Source organism: Dasypus novemcinctus, chromosome 5 (assembly GCF_030445035.2).
Source record: "Dasypus novemcinctus isolate mDasNov1 chromosome 5, mDasNov1.1.hap2, whole genome shotgun sequence".
In the NCBI taxonomy this organism is placed as follows: domain Eukaryota; kingdom Metazoa; phylum Chordata; class Mammalia; order Cingulata; family Dasypodidae; genus Dasypus; species Dasypus novemcinctus.
Genome location: NC_080677.1, coordinates 157,081,129 through 157,106,489, shown reverse-complemented (window position 1 = coordinate 157,106,489; position 25,361 = coordinate 157,081,129). Strand labels below are relative to the sequence as shown.

At 37.3% G+C, this 25,361-nt stretch overlaps 1 protein-coding gene across 3 annotated transcripts in view; it reads right to left on the bottom strand.

The window, feature by feature from the left end:
* MPP7 (MAGUK p55 scaffold protein 7) overlaps positions 1 to 25,361 on the bottom strand; it is a 254,694-nt gene that overhangs the window by 71,214 nt on the left and 158,119 nt on the right. For all 3 annotated transcript variants that reach the window (XM_071215472.1, XM_058297771.1, XM_071215471.1), the window contains 3 exons: positions 23,903 to 23,980; positions 21,560 to 21,640; positions 10,853 to 10,984 (listed from right to left, as the gene is read on the bottom strand). In XM_071215472.1, the coding sequence (XP_071071573.1) occupies positions 10,853 to 10,984; positions 21,560 to 21,640; positions 23,903 to 23,980 (291 nt within the window). The remainder of the gene's footprint in view (positions 1 to 10,852; positions 10,985 to 21,559; positions 21,641 to 23,902; positions 23,981 to 25,361) is intronic.

The following is a 25,361-nucleotide window of genomic DNA, read 5'->3' as shown; positions in this document are numbered from 1 at the left end:
CCTATGACAGTCTGGAAATGCAAAGTGAATTAAAATTGAATTTAGTATTTTCAAATTCAAACATTTCCTTATGTAATTTCCTTGAATTTATTCTACATGATTTTGACAAAAAATAGAATTCAGGTATATCTTGCTTTACTGTGCTTCAAAGATACTGCATTTTTTACAAATGGAAAATTTGTGGAAACACTATATCCAGCGAGGCTATCAGCACCATTTTTCCAACACCATGTGCTCACTTCATGTCTCTGTGTCACATTTTAAGGAAGGCACACTGGTTTTTTGGACATAATGTTATTGCACACTTCATAGACTATCTTATAGTTTAAAAACTTTTAAATGCACTGGGCAACCAAAAAAGTTTGTGCAGACTTGCTCTATTGTGATATACCCTTGATTGCAGTGTTTGAAACGGAACCCTCAATATCTCTGAGCTGTCTGTACAGAGAACTTCCAATTATGCTGAGAAGTGAAAACGCTGATTAGAGTTTTCTTAATTGTTAACTCTCTAGAGTGGTTCATAAAAGGAGAATTCTAAAGATAGGATTATCAGGAGTGGGTGTGGCTCATGCCATTGAGCGCCCACCTCCCACAAAGGAGGTCCCAGGTTCAATTCCCAGTGCCTCCTGAAAAACCAAAAACAACAAGCAAAACAAATGAAAAAAACCAACTCAGGGAAGCCAACGTGGCTCAGTGGTAGAGTGCTGGCTTCCCACATATGAGGCACCGGATTTAATCCTCAGCTGCCGGTACTTCAAAAAAAAAAGAAAGAAAAAAGACTGGGTTATCATGATCTCCTTGAATGAAGCTTTTCTCCTATAATACTGCCCTCGTTGTAACGCCCCTCTTAAGCAGTTAGCACAGTCATGCATTATCGTAGCTAAGTCTTTGGAATAAGTGTTTCCTAAGTGTGGTCTGCCAAACACTTGCATCAAGAGCACCTAAGACAGGGTACTGTGGGAAGAGGAGGAGTGGGAGCTCCAGAATCCAGTCCCTCCCCAGGCAGCTGGTGAATGAATCACTAGTGTGAAACTCCACAGTCTAGCAGAACACTGCGGCATCCAGGGGAGCGCGGGAGGAAAACATTGGTAAACTGGCTGAGTGCTGGTGAACTCCTCTCTGGGTGCAGCAGCCCCCGCAGCCCATCGCCAGCCTGCCGCCGGCAGCAGTAGGGCCCTCTGCTGTCCCTGGTGCAGGCTGCTGGCGTCAGGGTGGGATATAAAGACCTAGCTCCCCCAGACCCAGCGGTGGTAGGTCGACTGCTGGCCCCTGCTTTGGATCAGCCACTTCAGATCACCGGGGGCACAGCTCCGAGGGCAGCCAAGACCAGCAGAGCAGTCTTCAGAAGTGCACCCTTCCTGGAACTGCAGAAAACAGCCCGTGCCGCCGTCTCCCTGGGGCGCTGTAACGGCGGTGGAGGTGTGGGGCACGTACTGGGAGTCGGCGCAGCCCCCTCGCCGGAGGCTCGGGCAGCGAGGCCCTCCTGCTCTGCCTGTGGCCATGGCTCTCAGCCGACCAACTGTGGGGCCACCCTGAAGACATCTGGAACGGCCGGCACAAGACACACACCTGCACGTGCCGTGGACCTCCTGCAGCCAGCACAGGTGCGCAGGCGGGGCCAAGCCTTCCCCACGGGAGGGTATAACCTCTCCACCGAGCAGGGTCCTCCCCACTGTTTGGTGTGCCTCTTAACACGGGCATCCCTTCCCTGACAGAGTGCTGCCGACAACGCGGCAGGTGCCACGAGACCTGTGGCAAAAGCAAGAATGACTGCGATGAGGAGCCCCAGCACTGTCCCCCCAAGATGTGCCGGAATGTGCAGAAATCACGAGGGCTAGCCCAGCACGTTCAGGCATGTGAAACGACAGCGGAGCTCTTGTCTGGCAGTGTGAGACACGCAGGCTGTAAACCATACCTGGACAGCCAACGAGCCGCATGCAGGTGTCGTTATGAAGAAAAAGGTGATCTCCAAAGAAGATGCTCACAGCTGGTTACAGCAAATGAGGACAAGAACACAACCTCTTGACAAAGAACTAATGTTTTTACAGCTTAAAGTTGTCTTATTTTGTGAAAGGATTATTTTAAGACCTTATAAGACTTCATATTTTGACATTAAAAAAAAAAGGGGAAGTGGTGGGGAGGTCACACCTTCCTGCTCAGGTGTCTTCCTGAGTGATGGGGCCTTAGAGTGCCAAATTGTCTAGACCAGGGGTTCTGAACCTTTAGAGTTCCAAAGGCCCTGTGCCAGCCAGGTGTAAACCACAGACCCCTTACTAAGTCCACACTATACTGTGTATTATTTAATACATCACCTCTGCACCAACATGTCCCCACAAGAATAAGGCTTATTTTTTATTTCAATTCAAGCTCACAGACCCCTTGTTAAGAACCCTGGTTTAGACCCATCCCAGAAAAAGTGTGTGTTAAGAGGGTAGAATTTTTGAAAAGACAGTCTGCAAGTCAGTGTTTCCAACTATATTTACAAAAAAAGGAGCTCAAATGTAAAAGTTCATTATAAGGTATGTTCAATATTACCTTAAGAAATATGGGAAAATCCTCACTTAGATGTTTACTATGAAATTTTAAAATACACATTTATGCCTGCAAGAATTTGACTTAGGGAACCAGATGTGGCTCAAGCAGTTGGGCACCCACCTACCACATGGGAGATCCCAGGTTTGGTTCCCAGTGCCTCCTAAAGAAGATGAGCAAGACAGCAAGCTGATGCGACAGACTGGAGTGGCGAGCTGACATCAACAAGATGACACAATGAGGAAATACAATGAGAGACCCAACAAGCAGGAAGCAGAGGTGGCTCAAGCAACTGGGCACCTCCTTCCCCTGTGGGAGGGTCCCGGGTTTGGTTCCTAATGCCTCCTAAAAAGAAGATGAGCAGACACAGCAAGCACACAAAGAACAGATTCAGAGAGCAGACAGCAAGTGCAAACAATGAGGGGGGGGATAAACAAATAAAACAAATCTTAAAATAATTTGGCTTACTTTTTTCCTCTATTTTAACTGCACATAAATGTGCTATTTTATAACCTGTTTAGCAAATAAATATGATATGTTTCTATTAATGACAGGACTAGTTGTACTGACAAGTTTTCCATGTGTGTTTCTTTTTAAACTTGGGACCATCCACTGATAACCTCTTAATGAGCAAAATCAGGACATCTTTGTATTATATGAACATGCACAGAAGGTGACGTGAAGAAGATTCAGAAGAACAACCACTGCCATTTTATGAACCATTCCTATAACAGATGTCACAGTCTTTGCTTAAATTGGATAAAAGATAGTTTTAATGAGACAAATGGAAAGTTGGTTAACATAGCACACTTCAGAGCCCATTATATGCTATTACATTTGGTGTTTATTCCCTAGCACTTGTTGCAAATTCTGGGATATTTTTAAAAGATCCATTAGTGGTTTCAGGAAGAAAAAAAACCTACAGAAAACAGTTAAAGGATTTCATTTACTAGACCAATGGGGAATCAAGCAAATGCAGCTTCAAAGAGCCACTGGAGAAGCTCCTGGCACCTCCCTCACCGTATTCCCAGGGCAGTGTGGTGCAGCCAGCATCCTCTTTTTGGATCCCTAGTTTCCTTCCTGTTGGGAAAGACTGAACTAGGAAAGTCCTCTCTGGCTTACCCCTTCTATTGTAATTCATCTTCCAGGCAAAAACAGACTGGGACAACCAAAGCAGGGAAAGAAACAACTAGCCAGAGCGTCGGACAAGGGCAAAGGCTTACCTGAAGGCAAGCACCTGCAGAGAGGCAAGGTCATCTCCTAGGGAGTGGAGGGAACACTCAAATTCCTGTAACAGGAATTCCTAAGGTCACAAGCAAGCAAAGCCCAGGGCAAGACACAGGCTGGAAAAGACAGGGAAGACCTGCTCTTTGCATTCACCTTGCACTGACCTTCACGCCAAGAGGGCTGAGCACGCAAGAGAATACCAGGCAGTGCAAAGCCAATTTGCAAAGATGGTGCAAAGTGGTTTTGTTTGTTTGTTTGCTTGGGTCTGTTTGGTTTTGGGGGGTGAACAGCTCAGGGACAAAATCCTTGAAACAGACACCTCAGGGACTAAGTCCACGAGTTAACATTTTAAAATATTAAAATGCACAGTGTGCAGCAAAAGCCTACAAGACAAAGAAAGAGAAAACCATGGCCCATCCAAAGGAAGAGGGAAAAATCCAGAAAACATCAGTGAAGACCAGACCTTAAAAAGCTGATCTTCAATATGCCCATGGAGAGGAAGGAAAACAGAGACCGAACTAAGGGATATCAGGAAAACAATGAATGAATAGCATTGAATATCTCAACAAACAAAAAGAAATCTTAAAAAAGATGCAAACAGAACTACTGGAGTTGAAGACCACAATAACTGAAAAATTCCCAAGAGTTTCGACAGCAGATAGAGCTGACAGAAAAAGAATCAGAGAACTCAAAACAAGACAAGCAAAATGAGTCCGGCTGAGGAACCAAAAGCAAAATGCATTACAAAATGTAAAACTAGCCTATGAGACCTCTGGGACACCCTCAAGTGTAACAATATCAACATTATGAGAGTCCCAGAAGGAGACACAGAGAAAGGCACAGAAGGAATATTCAAATAAATAATTACAGAAAATTTCTAAAACGTGGCCAAGGATGTGAATATGCACATCCAAGGAGCTCAGAGAACACCAAACATGATAAACTTGAAGAGAACCGTGGCCAGTAATGCTACTGAAGTCAAGTTGGTATCCAAACAAATATGACCGTTACATATTTATGTTGCTAGATTTTAACCCTACATTAACCAAAGGAAATATATAAAAATATATCAAGAAAAAAATGAGAAGGGACTCAATATCATCCAATATAAAAAAAAATCAAATAAGTATGAAAGGCAGAGCTCCCTCTTCCTGTGTTTGTCTCTCTCTGTGTCTCTGTTTATGCCAGACCCAACAAGAGGGCAGAAACCCAAGCTGGCTCACACCTCACTAAGTCCAATCAAAAGTGTTTCACATCCACAAGAATGGATTAGTTTAAAAATCATAAACTTTTCTCTTTGGGATTCATAACAGAACTTCAAACCGTCACAAAAGCCCTTCATTGTAGTCACTTCAAATGTAAATGGGTTAAACTCTCCAGTAAAAACACAGAGACTGGCAGTATAGATTTTAAGAAGGCCCAACTATATGCTATTTACAAGAGACTCACATTAAATTCAAAGACATAAGTAGGTTGAAAGTGAAAGGATGGAAAATAATATGCCATGCAAGTAGTAACCAAGAGAGCTGAAGTAGCTATACTAATACCAGATAAAATAGACTTTAAGTTAAAAACCATTATGAAGGACAAAGGAGGTCACCATATACTGATAAAGGGGTCAACTCAATAAGAAGATAAAAAAATTATAAATATATATGCACCAAACAGCAGAGCCCCAAACACATGAAGCAAATATTGACATATGTGAGAGGAGAAACAGATCGCTCTACAGTAAGAGTAAGAAGATTTCAATATACCACTTTCAATAACAGATAAAACATCTAGTCAGAAGATCAATAAGGAAATACAAGATTTGAATGATAACTCTAAAACAGCTATATCTAACAGACATACATAAAACACTTGACCCAAAAGCAGCACATTCTTTAATGCACATGGATCATTCTCCAGGGTAGACCTACGCTAAGGTCACAAAACACCTCAATAAATTAAAAACTACTGAAATCATACAATGTGTCTTTCCCAACCAAAATGGAGACTAGAAATCAGTAACAGTGGGAGGAATGGAAAATTCACAATTATGTGGAATTAAGCAATGAACTCTTAAACAATGTGTCAAAGAAATTACAAGGGAAATTAAGAAATACCTTGAAGCAATGAAAATTAAAACAAAACATACCAAAACTTATAGGATACAGCAAAGGCAGAGCTGGGAAGGAAATGTACAGACTTAAATGTGTGCATTAAAAAAGAAGAAAGATCTCAAATCAGAGACCTAACGTCAAAACTGGAGGATCTAGAAAAAGAAGAGCAAACTAAGCCCAAAGCAAGCAGAAGGAAGGAAATAAATAAAATAAGAGGGAAAAAAGAGGAAATTAACCAAGCAACCCAACTGTCCATCAACCAATAAACGGATAAACAAAACGTCGTATTCACACTCAAAGGAATGAAGTGCTGACATGTGATAACATGGGTGAACTCTGAAGACATCACGTTGAATGAAATAAGTCACACACAAAAGGGCAAATATTTTATGATCTTACTGATATTAAACAATTAGAATAAGCATTTCATAGATTCAGAAACTAGAATATAGTTTACCAGGGGCTGGGGTAAGGGTAGGGAATTGGGAGTTAAGGCTTAAATTGTACGGTTTCTATTTGGGATGCTGGAAAAATTCTGGTAATGGACGGTGGTGATGGTAATATAACAGTGTGAACATAATTAACACCACTTAAAACATTATCTGAATGTGTACATATTACTAGAATAATTTTTGTTTTTAATCCTTAGTACTCTAGAACATAAACAGGGATCCCTAGAGTAAACCATGGACTATATTTAACAGTACAATTAAAAAGTCTTTTAGCAGCTGCAGCAAATGTACCTACCTTACCAATGCAAGGTGTTAAAATAGGATGGTATATAGGGACTCTGTATTTTTTTTTTTTACATGTGTTTTCTGTAAATCTATAACTTCTCTAATAAAAAAAAAAAGACACTTTAAAATGAAGACCATTTAAGATACCTTTTAAACCTAGATTCCCAGGTCCCACCAAAAATCTACTCATATGGGTCTTCTGGGTGTATTTAAGTTCTTCAGGCTTACTTAAATTTTCGCTTATATAATCTTATATGAAAAGCTTATTTCCAGATGGAATAAATATATAAATTTTTCTAAACTTACCCAGGAAGGATAGCTCCACTCCTTGCATCTAAGGATCATTTTGTGTCCATCCCCCCATGCCCAACTGTTTTATCCATATTTCACTTCAAACTGAGCTTTCGTTCTCTTTCCAATGCCCAGCATCTCCATGGTCTGTGTTCACTGCCTCCACTTTCTACCTTTATCCTGTTATGTAAAATTTATACAATGCTTGCAAAACGCTTAAAAACCTATAAAGCATTTCAAATACATTATACCTCAGATAACATTCAAAACATTCTCTGAGAGGTCTATCTCTTGATTTTCTGAGAAGGAACCTGGGACTCAGATGTTAAGTGACTTGCCCTAAAGATGCAGAGTTGATGCTAACTAGAATCCTAACTACCACTTAAGGTCATCTAATACAAGCACAGTATTCATTTCATCACAATACACAGAGGCGGAATCAACAAAACTGCATTCTTATATACCACTCATCACCAACCCCTGGGTTGCTAAATCATTTGTATGGCCTTTCCTCGTGAATCATTGGCCAAACATTCCCATAGAGTTTTATTTCTAAAACCAAGGTGGCTTCCCCACCTTGACTATTTTTGATTCTTACTACTTGGACTCAATCTTGTTAAGACGTTTACTGACTTTCAGACTTCCCTTTGCTTTTGGGTTTTGTTCTGTTTTGTTTTGTTTTTTGCTTTGGCAGTCCTGTGACTTCTCTAGTAATCTTCATCTGTATAAATCCCCAAAACTGACAAATGTCAAATGTCAAGTCTGTTGAAAATAAATATTTTTCTATTCTTTCAAGTAGTGCATTTTTTAAACTTGAAATGTGCCCAATAATCTTACTTCTCCTTTATAATAATTGTCAAAATAAAGAGTAGCAATGATTATATATTAGGATGAGAAAAAGTTCAAAGCAAGTAAATCTCGTAATTTTATTTTATATTCTGTATCAAAATGACATTTAAGATCTTAATATTTTTCTTCAAGAATATCTAATACGTAATTTGGGGAATTTCTTACTCCCAGTTAGAAGTTCTGTTTTTCTAAAAGAACTTGTTTTTAAATTAAAAAAAAAAATTATGGCTACTTAAGATAATTCAAGTAAAATAACTTTATAGTACTCAAAATGACTTTAAATGGTATGAAATAAATTAAATTAAATGGCATTAACCATAGAAAAATGAACCTAGAGTTCTACCTATTTTTAGTAAGTTTTTAAAATCAATTTGCTTTTAAATAATTAACTGAGAGTGGTGTGGGGGGGGGGAGGTAGAAAGTCAATTCATGAAAAAAAACAGGCAAATAAACAAAATGGAGCATTACAGATAAAATGAACTGGAACTAAAATTTTTAAACATCCCAAAATTCAGGGGGAAAGTGGAGAGGAAAATGCTATTAAGTACATTACTAAGTTACCCAATTGCTAGTACACTAAAAACAAATTAGACAGTTTCTAAGAAATGTTTACAATATATCCTGGGTACAAAGATATTAAAAACTTGGAAAATAACCCTATACTTAAGAGAAATATTCATTTTTTAAAAACAATTTATCAATTCCACTGAATTTCTTAAAGGAATTTACCTGGTGCCCCTTCCTACGTTTCTAAAACCTTCCTAGCATCTGCAGATTCACAGTTCAGTATAACCACAAGGAAATTCATCATTTTTGTCCTAGGCATTTCCTTCTATCCTTTCTAACAATATGCATAATAGTGCTTCCAGTCACCTAAATTAAAAACTCCTATTGTATTTTTTACCTCCCCTCTCCTCTTGCCCTGAACAATCAAAAATATGCCTGCCTCCATCAAATTTAACTTCTAAGTCACTCTTGCCACTATCCCAGTTCAGGTTGTCATTTAAATATAACATATTATGGAAATTATAACCCCAGAAAAGGGGCAAATTTAGGTCTAATTATTTCAGTTGTTATCTGTTTATAAGCTAGAGAGCATACCATACTCAGAAACAAACTATGATTAGATGAATCTAGATTACTTTATGTGCTAAGCTCAGTTTCCTTTTCAATTTAATCTAACTTAAAACAGACACAGTTAATCATTTAGAGAAATCTTGATGAGGTGAATGTACTTAATCACTGAATCTCTTTTATAAACATTCTGAAGATCTTGTGTGGTTAGGAGCATGGAGCCTAAATGTTCCTGATGACAAGCTGTTTTAATGTCAGCTCACCAACCAATACACTGAAAACCACTGCCCTGGGAAAACCTATGACTGATCAGAGCAAGCATTTCTAACGAATTCACAAACTCAAGACAAGCAATCCAAGAGGGTGAACTCAAAAAAACAAAAACATATTTCTTATTGACAGATGCACATAATCCACCAACAATTAGTCATTTTATGGTGCTAGATTCTTGAAATAGCTCTTCCTCATTCAGCAGGAGCATCACTTTGTCTCACCAAGTATATCACATCTTAGTTAAAAAAAAAAAAATCAAGAGATATTTAAGTTATCATTTCAGAGCTATCGCCTTGGATGACAGGCATGAATTTTATCATCTAAAATTAAGCAACCTTTACCAGGACTATGGGGAGCTCTTGGAAGTCCATGGATGGATGTGCTTCTGGGGCTCAATAAATCTCCTTATATAATATGCAAATTTATCTGGGTAAGAGTGTCTGGTGCATTTATCCATTTCCCAGAGTTGTCTTTAAACAAAATAAGAAGTTAAAAACTACCAAAAAGAGAAAGTATGGTAGAGAAGAAGAAATTAGTATTTTAAAATAAAGAGCTAGGTTTGGATTTTAGTTCTACTGCTCTTTAGTTCTGAATCTTTGGGCAAGTTGCTTCACTTCTTTGAATATCGGTTTCTTACTCTGTAAAAACAGAGAACTGATACCAACTATGAGAATTAAAGACAATGTATGTAAGTACTTAACATGGCGCCTGACCTTATTATCAACCGCTATTTGCTTTAAGAACACAAAGGTCTTCACTAGAACCAATGGGGCACAACACATTTAAAATATACTGTTGGATTATGAAATTTAATCCTTTTTCTTTTGCATATAGTCTTATAAAAGCATGGCTACGCCTTGTACTGGCTCCCTATTACTGGTGTAACAAATGTCCACTAACCTAGTGGCTTAGTACAACACAAGTGTATTACCCCACAGTTCCGAGATCTGAGGCCCAATGCTGGTCCTACAGGGCTGAGCGCCTCCTGGTGGCTCTGAGGAGAATCTGCTCCTTGTCTTTTCCCATTTCCTGCAGTTTCCCACATTCCTTGGCTCACGGCCACATCCCTCTGACCTCTGCTTCCATCATTACGTCTCCTTCTCTGGCTCATACTCCTGCCTCCCTCTTCCATTTTATGAGGACCCTTGTGAATACACTGGACCCCCCACCCCCCACCCTGGTAACCCAGGATTCTCTCCCATCACACCTCACAGGGCCATGTAAGGTGACATAGTCACAGGTTCTGGGATTCCAGTCATCACTATCCTGCATACTACAGACCCTAGAAGTAGTTCAACATTGTATAGATCCTGGTGCTAAAATAAATGGCTACATTTACATTTTGAAATAATGTGAAAAAGTAAAGTAATCTGCCCCAAGTATCAAATACCTAATCAATTCCTCATTATTTTAAAATAAACCAGCTTTCTAACAAGTCTATTAGCAATTTTTTCAGTTGCACTATTTAATCTCAAATCAGTCATAACTTGTGTATGCTATGCTTCCTTTTATAAAAGCAGTAAGTCTCATTTTCAAAATTAATGTTAACTAAAATCAACAGAAAACTGGTCAATTTATTTGGCTTCCTTTTCATTTTGCTAATTGTATTCTTTAGATATGAATGTGCCATCATTTTAAAATGTGGGGGCACAGAGGAAGTATATTTTAAAGAGAAGAATAAGTGAGACATGCCCATAAAAAGTGGCTTAATCATGATACTCATTCATATCTGAGCACAAAACATAGACCAAATGGACAACTCACGAGCGGTTCTCTATTTTTGACCAGACGGATTATTTTTATTGAGTCTTCGTCATCATCAATATCATCAGGCATAGGAGGCAAAACAGGATCATAATTCTTCTGAGCCACGGTGTCATGTACTGAGAGTAAAGCCTGTAAAATTCAAATGTTGGCAAAGAAAAAAAATTAACCAAATATAAAATGTCCGAAATGCGAAACTATAAAGAAAATCAAACTGGTATTGTAATTTTGACACAATAATGGGACTAAGACAACTATCAGAAAAGGAGTCCCTAGCAGGAAGCAGTGCCATACTTAGCTGCTACCCCACCTACCCCCAAATACCATTAATGCATGACACAAATTAGCATAAAATGTCTTCTACCCTAATATTCTCTGGCTTATCCTTGTACAGGGGGCAGTTGGGGTTGGGACATCTACATAAGAGGATCTAAGGGATTAGAGCCCTCTGGTTATCTGTTCGCACAGCAACCTGCTCTTGGCCTTCACACAAGTACATAATTTATAATCATACATGCATTTTATGTTGTTTAATATTTGCTTCCCACTAAACAGAAGTTTGAAGGTAGCAGAGAAATGGTATCTATTTTTTTGGTTAAACTTTTTAAATTGACATATAAGAGAAAAACACAAATCACAAGTATACAGCTTGAGGAATTTTCAAAAAATGGAAATGCCCATATAAACATCCCCCAGTACAAGAATGACAACATTAGTAGAGCTTCAGTCGCTCCCAGGCATGATGCTCTCTATCTACCCAAAGGTGGTCATTTCGCCTCTGCTTAAACACTGCATAAATAGAATGCCACAGGATGCAGGAGTACTGAATAGTGAGCCAGTGAGACTGATCCATGTTATTTGGTAGCAGGAGTCGTTCATTTTTCTTTGTGATGTAGTATTTCAACATGTGAATATATTACAACTTCTTTCCTTATTATAAATTTTTTGTAATAAACTATTTTTAAAGAAGTTTTAGATTTACAGAAAAATTATACCAAAAGTATAGGGCATTCCCTTATAATCCTCCCCCTACACCCACACACATAGTTTCCCTTAATATTAGCATCTTAGATTAGTGTAGTACATTTGGTATACCTGACAAATCAATACTGAAGCTCTGCTAATCAAAGTCTATAGTTCAGATTATGGTTTACACTTTGTGCTGCATAGTTCCACAGACTGTGACAAATGCATAACGTCCTGTGTCCATCATTGCAGTGTCACACAGAAGAATCTCACCACCCCAAATGCATCCTGGGCTCTCTACGCATTCACCCCTCCCCTTCCCTTCTGAACCCTGGCAACCACTATCTTTCTATCAATGTTACAAGTTCTTCCATTAACACACGATAATAACTGCAATAACGATAAATGTACTTTGGTTCAAGGTTACACTCCACCCCCTCCCCCATGTCTATTCATTCCTGAGTCTTGAGGGATTTGGGATGATGTCTGCTCCAACTGCTTCAGGCTAAGAGGAGACTTAGATATTATGGGGCAGATGGAAGGAACTGTTTTGCTTGCAGTTGTAAATATTTCTTGTTTTTTTGGGGGATGGGACTTGTCCATCATCATCGTGTTGGTTGTCCAGGGCAAGCCCAAAGAACTGGAGAGTAGCAATTGGCAGCTACTCTGCTGGTATTTGGGGCTCAACCGGCATGTGAACAATTTGAAGGTTTAAGCCTCTGAGAACTACATCTAATGGGTATATTGAGAATTATACGTTCAAATAAAAGGAGTAGAAGAATCGTGAATTAGGGAATTATGAGTAAAACTATGTTATATTAGCGAAAATCAGATATTACAATTACACTTCAAGAAACATTTAGGATGCTTTCAGTTCTTTTTTATAATAAATAATGTCACTACAAATACTTTCACATGTCTTTTAATGTGCACACATGTACAATTTGGATTACGTATATAAAAGAATAGGATGTCCAAGTCATGGGTTATAAGTATATTCAACATTAGCAGATATAACCAACTGTTTCCCAAAGTTGTTGGAAAATTGGTTGTCCCAACTATATTCTCATAAACATCATACGTGATTTCCAATTAATCACATGCTCTCCAACATTTTAAATTGCCAGTTTAAAGTTGGCCACTTAAGTGTACAGCAGTATCTTCTTGGGGTTTAAAGTTTCATTTTTCTTATTACTAATGAGAGCGAAAAACTTTTATCATGCTTATTGGACATATGGATATCTTCTTTGTGAAATGCCTATCAAAATCCTTGCACATTTTTTCTACAGCATCTGACTTTTTATTGATCTGCAAGAGTTCATTATAAGATAATGGATCCTAGCCTTTATCAATTACATAACATTTGGTAGTTTGCCTTTTCACTTTCTTAATGGTGTTTTTGATCAACAAAGAATCCTTATTTTTCAATGAGTCCAGGTAATGCTTTTTCCTTTATTATTGTTCCTTTTGCATCCAATAAGAATTTCAAAGGGAAAGAATGGACAGCATCAAGATGATGAAATATCTGAAGGTATAAGGGCTACAGATTTTTGAGATCTGGTGAGAGACATGAATTAAGATTTATGAAGCACCAGATATCCCTCAGGAAACAGGAAAAAAAATGAAAGAAAATCAATGCTTTGATACAGTTTGAAACTACGGAATTTCAAAGGTGAAGTGAAGATCATAAAAATATCCCAAGAGCCAAGACAGACAGAAAGAGAAGGAGAAGGAGGAGGAGGAGGAGAAGGAGAAGAAGGAGAAGGAGAGGAAAGAAGGCAGAAGAAGAAAAGAATTGGGAATTGGCTGATCAAGAGCAGCATTGGAAACATGTGAGTTAAAATAACTTGAGAGGACTTAGAAAAAATAGCAGCCAGCCCAGAATTATGTATTTTGATCCAAAAACAATTGTGAACAAAACTACCTTTTAAAAATGAAGATAAGGGCCAAAATGGGTTAATAGAGATCAAACTGAAACAAATTTTTTTAAAAAGGCCAAATATACGAAACCCTATATTTTTTAAATGAAGGCAACAAAGGCAACGAAGGAAAGTAAAAGCTAAAGCTAATCCAGCTCTGTGTGTGTAAGCCTACCACAGATGGACCTTTTGATTAGACTCAGTTAAGGGGGGCTTTCTTTGGATTAGATCACTTCAGTAGAGCATGACCCAGGGTGGGTCTTACTCTTCTTACTGGAGTCCTTTATAGACAGAGGAATAAAAAGCCACTGACAAAGAAAGAAGGCCACAGAAACAGAGAGAAGTCTCCAGAAGTTGAGAAACCTGGGAGAGAGAAAAGCCACAGACAGAGCAGCCTGAGCAGAAGGCACCAAGGCCTAGAGGAGAGAGGAGAGAAACGGGGACCTGCACTGCGCCCTGCCATGTGCCTGATTGCCCACACTGCAGCTCAGTGAGGAAGCATCTCTGGCGATCCCTTGATTTGGATACTTTCATGGCCTCAGAACTATATGCTTTTAACCTAATAAATTCCAATTGTGAAAGCCCACCATTTCTGATATATTACTTTGGCAGCATTTAACAAACTAAAACACTTGAAAGATGGGAAAGAAATGGGATAAGCCCGATGATTATCCAGTTTATTGCCTAGAATGAGTATCCAGGCTATGACTGAGAGAAAAGGAACCCAGGCAGAGACCATTGGTCTCCCTGATTTGAGACGGCAGAGTCACAAGCCCAGGGAGGTGAAGGGGCTAACATTCTCAGGGTAGTGTATGAGAGAGGAAAGAGCTGCACAGACACAGAGCTCTGGAGATCTTCAGAGGACCCTCTTGAACATGTATGAAGGCAAAGGGCAAGGTGCTATAAGAAATGACCAGAGGGATTTAGTCTCATGTTGGATGGCTTAGCCAGGTCTCTGTGAGGAAGAGGACTGATCAAGGCAGGCAAATGAAAAAAACTACCAGAAAGGACAAGACGCAGTGATTCTTAAATGGAGGTGATCTTGTTCCCCAGGGAGCATATGGCAATGTCCAGAGACATTGTGGTTGTCACACAAACTGGGGGGACAGTACTGACATCTAGTGGGAAGAGATCGGGAATGCTGCTAAACATCTGACAATTTACAGGACATCCCTCTCTTCCAACAAAGAATTACCCAACCAAAATGCCAATAGGTCCAATTTTGAGAAACCCTGGATCAGAGAGAATAGTCACTGGAAATCACACAGGGCAGTAATAATATAGTGCCTATTCCTACCAATTAGACAGAACCCCAAGGAGAGCTAACAGAAGAGGATTGTCTCAATAGTGGGGAGAAATTAGCTCAAACTTAGAAGCTACTAATAAAGCTTAAAAGCAATTCTCTGGAAAATCAGAATATTCCCAATTAATTTAGCTGTATAATTAACTCTGAGCAAAGCCAGACACTGAAAAAGAAAAGGGGAACTTGAAGACATAGCAATAGAAACCAACTCAAAATTAAACACAAGAAAATATACTAAAATATTTTAAGAGAACATCAGTGAGCTTTGGTCTAATAGAAAAGTGATTAGCATCCCCCAAAAAAGGGGTGATGGTGAAAATATATAGAAGAAATATGACAGAGAATATTCCAAATTTGATGAAAAAATGTAAACCCACAAGTCCAAGAAGTTCAGTGAATCTCAAGCATAAGAAACATAAAGGAAATAATATTAAATTGTTTAAAACCAGTGAGAAAGATGATCTTAAAATCTGCCAGGGGAAAAAAAAGCTTTGCAACCAAAGAACAAAGATAAAAATGACAGCATACTTCTCATCAGGCACAATGAGAGAAAGAAGACTATGGAGCAATATCTTTAAAACACTGAAAGAAAAATACTATCAACTTAGAATTCTATACCCAGCAAGAGTATCTTTCAGAAATGAAAAGACAGTAAAGATTTTTCCAAAAAGACATGCAAAAGCTGAGAGGATTCATCACCAGCAGACCTGCAATGCAGGAGATATCAAGACTTCTTTCACACAGGAGGAAAATGAAAGCAGATGGAACTGGATATACACAAAGTAAGGAACACCAGAAATGGTAACTATCTGGGTTTGTATGATAACTGTCTTTAAGTACAATAAAGATAGCTATTGAACATATTTTAAAATAAAGCATATTGTACTTGTTAGGCAATATTAATAGCACCAGAATTACATTTTTTCTCCGTAGATTTGGAATCATTTCTATGTCTGGATTCTAAAAATTATTTTAAGATTTATCATTATCAAGTTAATCATTTTAATAACATTTCTTTATAAATATTCTTGATTAGCAATGCTCTTATTTAAATAACCAAAAGGAGGTTTTATTCCATTTTCCTGTTTTAACTATGGTGATTTTATTCTTCAATATACAGATTTTCCCTTTTCAAAAAGTAACACCTAAATGAACATTGTGTTTCCATATGCCATAACCACCAAGCCCAACTAATGGGTTTACCTGTTGCTCAAAAAGAATTTGCAGGAAATTGAACACTGGGCCCTGTTAAGTCATCAGGCTCACAGCTCCCAATGCCTTGGACCCCCTGGAGTTCTCTCTATATACTAACTATCTGTCAGGTCCACACAATTAAGTGTCTAGCTCACAAGGATGAGTAATATGATTTATTCATGCAGAAGGAAGCTTAAGTTTTTCCTTTAGCATATTTTAATGAAGCTTCATCCATGCTGCATACTCAGGTAATCAGTGATTTAATCTCTATTTTCTTGCCTTATAAAAATCTATCGACCTTTTCTCTGACTTTCCAAATGATAATACCTTGTTCCAGAGAAGATGCCCTTCTATTTTATCAAAAGTGAATCACAAAATGATGACTCATACAGGTCGATTTGCATTTAATGTGGCAATTTGATACCTAGGAGGGATTCTATCTTTTTTGTTTTTATTTTTGACACTTGGTGCTCTCCCTGGAAACAAATTCTCCATAGAGATTAACATCCCTCCATCAATACCCCTAAATGCCACCAACATCACTGTGGGAAGCAGGCAAATACTATATCAATTTTGTCTTTTCCCTTTTCTCACCATCTGTTGTTTCCTTTTACTTTGTTTTTCCTAAACATCAAGATTTGAACAATAAAACTGGACTTTGTTGGCATTATGGATTAATATGAATAATTGTTTCTTTTTATATGGTGACCAATGAATTCATGCTGAGTGTAATCTTTATATCTTTGACAGTTCTCAGGAGCTGTTTCCTAACCATTAAAGACTTGAGGGCAAAGGGTTATACTGGAAAAGTGTTGATGCTCTTCAGAAGCAAGAGATTTCTAAACAGTGAGATGAACAGAGTCATGATTTTCCAGTATCATGAATTAAAGGACATGAAAAAAATGTTTGAAGCCCAGGTAAATGTACAGATTTACCTTATATGAAGAGACATAAATGCCCATATAATGGAATAGAAGTTACACACATTTAATAATTTACACTGAATTCAAACATGTACTGGTGCCCACCAATGTTCCAGGCATGGTGCTGTATGCTAGGATCATGGAGATAAAGAAGACCATCCTATGTCTCAACAAGAAAGACGAGTCATAATTCTTGTTGGGAACAGAACACAGAAATAGCCTGCCACACCTACAAACTTGTTAAATGCCCAGTTTAATTTCTGGATGCAAATTACTGAGTTTTTGTTTTCCAAATCTTTAAAACAAGAATAATAATATGGGAGCGGCAGACTTGGCCCAGTGGTTAGGGCATCTGTCTACCACATGGGAGGTCAATGGTTCAAACCCTGGGCCTCCTTGACCTGTGTGGAGCTGGCCCATGCACAGTGCTGATGCGCGCAAGGAGTGCCATGCCACGCAGGGGTGTCCCCGCATAGGGGAGCCCCACACGCAAGGAGTGCGCCCTGTAAGGAAAGCCGCCCAGTGGAGAGAAAGTGCAGCCTGCCCAGGAATGGTGCTGCACACATGGAGAGCTAACACAACAAGATGACGCAACAAAAAGAAACACAGATTCCTGTGCCGCTGACAACAACAGAAGTGGACAAAGAAGACACAGCAAAATAGACACAGAGAACAGACAGCTGGGGTGGGGTGGGGGGAAGGGGAGAGAAATAAATAAATAAATCTTAAAAAAAAAAAAGAATAATAGTACCTGCTTACAAGATTTTCTGAGGATTAAAGAGATGGTGCATGAAAGAGCTTAGCAGAAAGCCTTTCCATACCAAATACGCAATAAATGTTAAGCTATTATAATTAAATTGTAATAATTACTTTCTCTGGAGTAGACACTTTATACATTTGACTTTGAATATAACTTTATAGAAGACCATGTATAAATAAAACATCATTCTTTTCAAAACCTGTGGCATATTTACAAAAACTGATTAAACTAACAAAAAAGTTTTTAACAAATTTTACATAAAAAAAATTTAACAGATTTTATACTATGATCAATATGGAACAAACTACCAATTAACAAAGACAAACATCAAATACAAAGCCCAAACAACTCAGAAAACTTAAATAACCCTTAAAAATAAAGAGGTTATCAAAATCCGTTATAGACTATCTGGAAATAAATGACAATGCCAATACAACACAATGTTCATGAAGTTGGCCAAGAAAATCACAAATCCTTACATGTTTTTGTAAGAAGACAAGTGTGAAATAGACTATTAAACTAGCAGCTAGAGAAAAAAATTAAACCAAAAGAAATCAAAGAGAGACATAAAAATAAAAAAAAATAGAAAAACAGAATTGAGAAATAATTCATTTAAGAGATTAAATAGTCCATTTCCAACATACAAAGAAGGAAAATAAAAAGAAAACATATTCATTAGGAGATTTGGAAAATGGAATAGAACTTAAGATATGAATCAAATAAGGGGATGAAAATGTACAATACCATTCCAATTTATTTGAAAATCTTAATAAATGTTAAGTTTTTGAGGAAGATATAAATAATTCTAGAAGAAGGTGAAAACTTGACAAACCCAATAAACCAGTAACTACAAAAGAAACTGAAAGATCAAAAATTTATCTCCAGAAATGGCATCAGGATCAGAAGGCTATATGGGAGTATTCCATTAAACTTTTCTGACAAAAATTATAGCATTTTAGCACACAGTAAAACATGAAAAGTTTTTCAGTTTGGTTTTCAAAGCAATCACTACTCAATTGTAATACCTAACAGGAAAGTATAAAAAGGTAACAGCACAGATTTAGCCTCAGTGTGGATTTTTAAAATACATAAATAATATATTAACAAATCATACTTGCTAGCATATTAAAAAGAATAATACACCATGACCAAGAAGACTTAATTCCAGGAACAGAAATGTTTTATCAATATAAATCTACGTACATTATTTATGTTAACAAATGGGAGGGGAAGGGAAGGGAGAAGAAAGAAGAAAGAAAAGAAAAAAAGGAAAGAAAAGAGAAGGAAAGAAAGGAGAGAAAGGAAAGAAAGGAGAAAAAGAAAAGAAAGAAAAGAAACCTTTTATGATCACTTTACTATATGCCAGAAAGGCATTTGACAAATTTTAACATATTTTTGATTTATAAAAAGAAAAGGGCAACATTTCTAAAATAATAAAGAAACCAACAACAAACATTGTACTTAGTGAGGAAACACAGAGTTTTGTCCACTGTACAGGAAAAAAAAAGTACATCCTTTACTATCAGAACTTTTCAACATTTTCTTCCATGGGTCTTACCAAGGTTATAGGAAAAAGAAAAGAGCTACAAATACTGGAAAGGACAAGATAAAGTTTGTTTGCCAATGGCATGCAAAGGAGAGAATCAACTGAAAATTAAAATAAGATAATTCAATAAGATAAAAATTTTTTAAAAGACACCTTTATTATATAACTGGTGAAGTAGAAAATACCTGAAAATAAATCAATACTATACATGAAACAACCCAGTGTATATCTATATCTGCATTATGTAGATAGATGTGTCTGGAATCTTACCCCCTTTCTACATTTATTTCCTAAATACATCTTTACCCATTCTTGGGCAATTCTGCTATATAAATATGAAAAACAAAATTATTTATATAAAATATTTTCCATAATAATGTTTAACTATTCCTTTATAAAATTTTGTCAAATGGAACTTCATCATCCCATCCAAAGTCATGCTTCTCTTGTGCCAAATACTAGTTTCCATCCAGTCTAGTTCTTTATTATTAGCTATTCCATTTCAGACATGCTTGAATACTAAAATCACTTGTCTGAAAAATTCCTCTTCAATTTCCAAAACACTCTAACCCAGACAATACTCTCAAAAGGGGCTAACCTCAGCCTGCTCTGCTGATACTTTTCATATGCAGTCTAAACACCAGAGGAAGAACCTTCAGAGCATACTCTGGCTATTAAATCTCCTCTGAGATCTTAACCATTTCACACACTTTACCTTTATTATCAAGCAACTTTTCTGCTCTAACCTGATCCTTGCTCTGGACTAAAATTTAATTAAACTCTTGTACCACTACCACTCAATTACTTACCCTCATATTAATCCAACAGTCAATTTATCCTTTACAGTAACGTATTCATGTACTTATATTTACTTCTAGGTATTACAAACTACAATCTATGCATGTTTCCACGTTATCTTTTATTTAACATCATCTTTCTTTTTTAATATAAATTTTAAAACATATACAGCACAGTTCCAAAGGAGATTTTTCAAAAAAGGCAGAAACCAGTTTTTGCATCTAGGCAGAAATTTTCATTCAATACTCTACAAATACTTAAGAGAAATCATCCTAAGATAATTGTTGTTAATTGTGTAAGGCATATGCAATTTTGACTCAGAATAATATTTTGCATACAGTTGCAATAGTCTCAAGTCCAAAATGTATAGGTTATAAGATTTAGTGTATTAATGACTTTAGAATACAGTAGGAAAGTTTTGAGATGCTTTCTGTAGCCTAATCACATTCGGAGGAAAAAGGCAAGGAGAACTGAATCAATGTTTTATTGGAATTTCAAAATAGAAAACTGTTCTGCTGTGTAAAATGGTATGGTATTTTGAAACAAATTGGTGGAGAGACAAGAGATGGGGAGGAGGGCATGGAAGGAAGAAAGTGGAATGCTGAAATCATCCTATAGAAAAATAAACTTGTTGAGTATACTGGAATACCATTAACTGGCCAAGGAAATGAACCTAAATAAAATCACTAGTAGGTTCTATATTCTGTACTCTAAATTTCATTTAAATGGAAAACAATCTTGAAGTTATCTTGTATTTGCCAATTTAAATTCTAAACCTCCCAAATTAAAATATCTAATAGTTTGTCGTATATTATAATAAAAAACTCAACTCTTTTTCTTTAATAGGATTTAGGCTATTAAACTATTGGGCACTATATGAAAATACATCTTCTTTAAAACTGATGTTCAGGGGAAGTGGATGTAGCTCAAGTGACCAAACTCCCGCCTACCATATGGGAGGTCCTAGGCTTGGTGTCTGGTGCCTCCTAAAGAAGACAGCGAGCTCGTATGACAGGCAGGCACGGCGAGCTGATGCAACGAGATGACACAACAAGAGATACGAGGAAAACACGAGAGACACAACAAAAGCAGGGAGCAGAGGTCCCAGGTTCGGTTCCCAGTGCCTCCTGAAAAGAAGACTAGCACACAACAAGCAGACACAGCAAATGCCAACAATGAGGGGGTGGGGAGAAATAAATAAATCTTAAAAAAATATATCTGATGCTCAAAACAAAACTACTCTGAACTGGTAGGAAAGTGGTCTTTTTGAACATATTATGGGAGTCCCGTGTCCTCACCTTCACACTGGGCTTTGACAGCAGATTCAGCAGCTCCTGGACCTCACTGTTTAACGGCTTGCTCTGAAGCTCTACAGCCAGCTGCAAGGGATAGTACAGAACATTTAGTAAGAGCATTGTTTTACTTGGGGGGTGACAGTGAACATCTATCTGTTCAAGGCTATTACTTCCCAGTGTTTAAAGAGAAGTCAGCATGAAAGAAAACAGACCATTAATCACAGGTCCTCTTTAGGCCCTTCGCAGGCCAGACCCAAGCCGCGGCTCTCGGCTGAGCACAACCCAAGCAATCGTATCAGCCAGATCGTTTTCTGATTTACTGCAATGAGGGAAAATCCCGGCACTTCACGTACATGAATAGTCTTTTGCACCCAGACAAAGGGCCACTTGTAAAAAGAACTGGATCAAGCTTTGACACTGTACAAAAAAAAAAAAAAAAGAGCTTCTGAATGAGGTGATGAAATCCATAGCGTTTCCAAAAATCCACAGTAGCTGGGCTGTTTAGAGCTGGAGTAAAAAGAACTAGAATGCCCCTAATAGAGCAAATGGCCTGAAACTTGTATTATGTTGAATAGAAAACAGGTTAATCACAAAATGACATAACATACTGACAACTACTCGGGTGTAAGAAATGCTGACTGTGGCCTACAATGATGAAAAATTCTCATCTATAGGTTCCATATAAAAAAAAGTTGGAACTTTGAACCTGCCTCATGTTCTCCATTAAGAGATCTTTCTGTCAAATTTCTATTCAATTTTAGTCTTTAGGGAGGATCAAACAATCTTTTCAAGTAAAGCAAGATTTTATCAGGAAAAAAAGATTAGGATTATGAAATACGGAAGTATGTAATTCAAAATATATACGTATTTTTATTAGTAAACCTTTCTTAAAACATTGCACCAAATTTCTGTTTGCTTCTGTTGTTTCTATCAAGCAAAAAATAATTATTACCTCTGGAAAAGGACTTTCACATTTAAAAAGTGCTTTTTACTGTTGCAAGGTAATATTTTTAGCATTAAAAAAAAAAGACTCAAAAGGCTCCTGCAATCTTTAGTCACTTAATAACAATATTTTCTTAACATTTAAATACATTGCTTTACTGAAATATAAAATGCTAAGTGTTACCATATTTACATAATTGTCTTTAAATTTTGAAAAAAGCAATATTGTCCTAAGAGGATTGTCCCGCATTTATATTGGTTTATAAACAGATGCTTCCCAAAACTCTCAATAGTAAATGTTTTAAACTGGTTTTAAGGCTGTCAAGTGGCAACCGCAGCTTACTAATGGAACTATATCTTTATTCATCTTCATTTCAAAACTTTTGTTTCTATTAATATAATGCAGAGATGAGCTTCCTCATAAAACACACATTTAAAAATCCTTGTAATCTCTATAGATAAAAATAGTAGGGAAAATGTTTGGAGACTAAACAAACAGCACAAAATTTGGATATTTATTACATATGCTTTATTTTCTAAATTAGAATATAAAATACATAAAAGACAATCAACTTCTGAAAACGGTCAGTTTTTAATACTTAAAGCCCTACTATTTTACTTAACTGAATTACAGTTAGTTTTATTATACAAAGGAAAATAATTAAAAAGCAGCAAATAAGCTACAGGATGTCATCAGAACCAGCCTTCACACTAAACTTATTTCTAGTCTAGCTTAGTGTCCTTTACAGTTTAGACAGGTGTGCTCCCAATTCATTCGAGTCTGAGAGCTACAGTAAGAAAGTCAGTTCCCCTCCCCTACATTTAAAATAAAATTATAGCTACAGGAAATTAACTACTTCATCAATGCCAACTACTTCTAAAATTTATTTTTTAGTCATGAAGGTAATTTGGAAAAGCCTAATATTCATAAATCACAACTCTGCTTTATAATCCATTATAAAAAACAAGCCTGTCTTTTCATGTATTTCTTAAGCCGCATTCCTATACTAGCATCTGTCATTTTTTAGTACTGTCAGCAATACAGCTATCTCATTAGTCTTTATTTCTCCAAAGCATTCCTCTTGTCTGCGACTTTCTCAAAACACTAATAGCTGACAGCTTCTTTCTCCCCGTAGAGTTACAGCCTACAATTTCTATTACGTAGTTACCAAGGCAGAACAGGAGGGTATCTACAAGCAGAGTTTTCAGAATAGGAAAGTGAATGAAAATCAAAATAATATCAGCATAAGCTCAGTGATGACGGGCCTTCTGGAAACATTTACAACTCCTTCTGGTTCTCACTCATAGGGCTGCACTCTCTGTCTGCACACCGACGCGTCTGCCCCCGGGCAGGTCTGCGGGCGACTCGGGAGGCGCGCCATGGTGGCAGAAAGGCACACTTACGTCATCTGCCAAGGCCGCCGCGCCCTGGAGGATGGGGACCGGGCTCTGCTTCTCGAAGGAGTGTAGTTTCTCATGAATCTGGAAGAAAAGCAAATGAAAATAAACCCACCTGCCAGCAAACATCTGAGGTATTTAAGTATCATTTTTATATCTGTAAACAGCAATTGGTTTCCAAAACTTATACATGTATATACACCTACAGATGACAGATACGTATGTGTAATTCATCATAACATGGTCCAGAATTTACAACATGAAGTCAAATGGAAAAAAGATCCTCATCAGTAGTACCCATATAAAAATGGAACTCTGTTTATCCCCAAATAAAAATATTAGTTTTCTAAAATCCATTATTTCTAAACATACTGCTTCAATACTACAGTATCAGTTGCAACTTACATTCCTGCTAAAAACACAAATGATGATCAAAGCAAAGCGATAAACTGGCAGCCACAAACTGACGGTCTGGTACGAGAGGACGGCCAGCCATGGAGCAGCTGGTCCCATGTCCAGCTGCATGCCAGCACTTCAGGAACACCGGAGCAAGCACACACTTCTGCTGATTATTATTATTTTCCCCAAAATTGTAACTCTTTCCCCCAAATTCAAATTCCTAAGAAACGAAGGGATTTCTTATAACCAGAGACATTTCTCAGAAGGCTTTAGCTGAAACATATATAGTAAACAAGCCAAATTATATAAATAAATAAAAATAAACTTTGGTTCTTCGTTTTCTATCATCATTACCCGAGAAACACAAAGACTAGAAACAAACCAAGGTGCTTAAAAATCTATGTTGTAAAGTTACAAAATGAAAGCAGCTTTGACAAATGCATAATTCTTAGCACCTAACCTATTTCTGATCTTACATAGGTAGACTTAAAATTTCATACTTGCAAACTTACTTTATACTCCTTTTACTCAAGAGTGGAAGAAAATTGCTTCCCACTCTATACGAAAAACAGTTGCACCTCACAATTTCCTGTTTTTAATAAGTATCAAGTAATACACTCTTTAATTATACTCAAAGCCAACCAAACTCTCTTGTAAAGAGTCTGGAAGATAGATTTTATTTTGATTAGCCAGATGTTATTGCTAAGAGAGGATTCTATTACCTTTTTGGCAACCTGGTACATAATGCAAAGCATCAGGGAAAGAATTTTGACACTTATGATGATATTACCAGAATGATCTAGGCAACATTTTTACTTAACATATTGGAACCTTTAAACATTTATCACGCTAGAGGAATAAACAAATTCTAAAGGACACAAGCTATAAAAAGACTAAGATTTGCCTTGCAAAACTGTTAAGGTATAATTTAAAACAAAATCCAAATGTCCTGAGGGCTAAACTAATTTTGCTTAAGTAATTATCAAGAATTAGGTCACCTTGACATATGCTGTCATAGAATACTGAACTTACCCCCATCATAAAGTTCATCTAACTTTATAGCAAT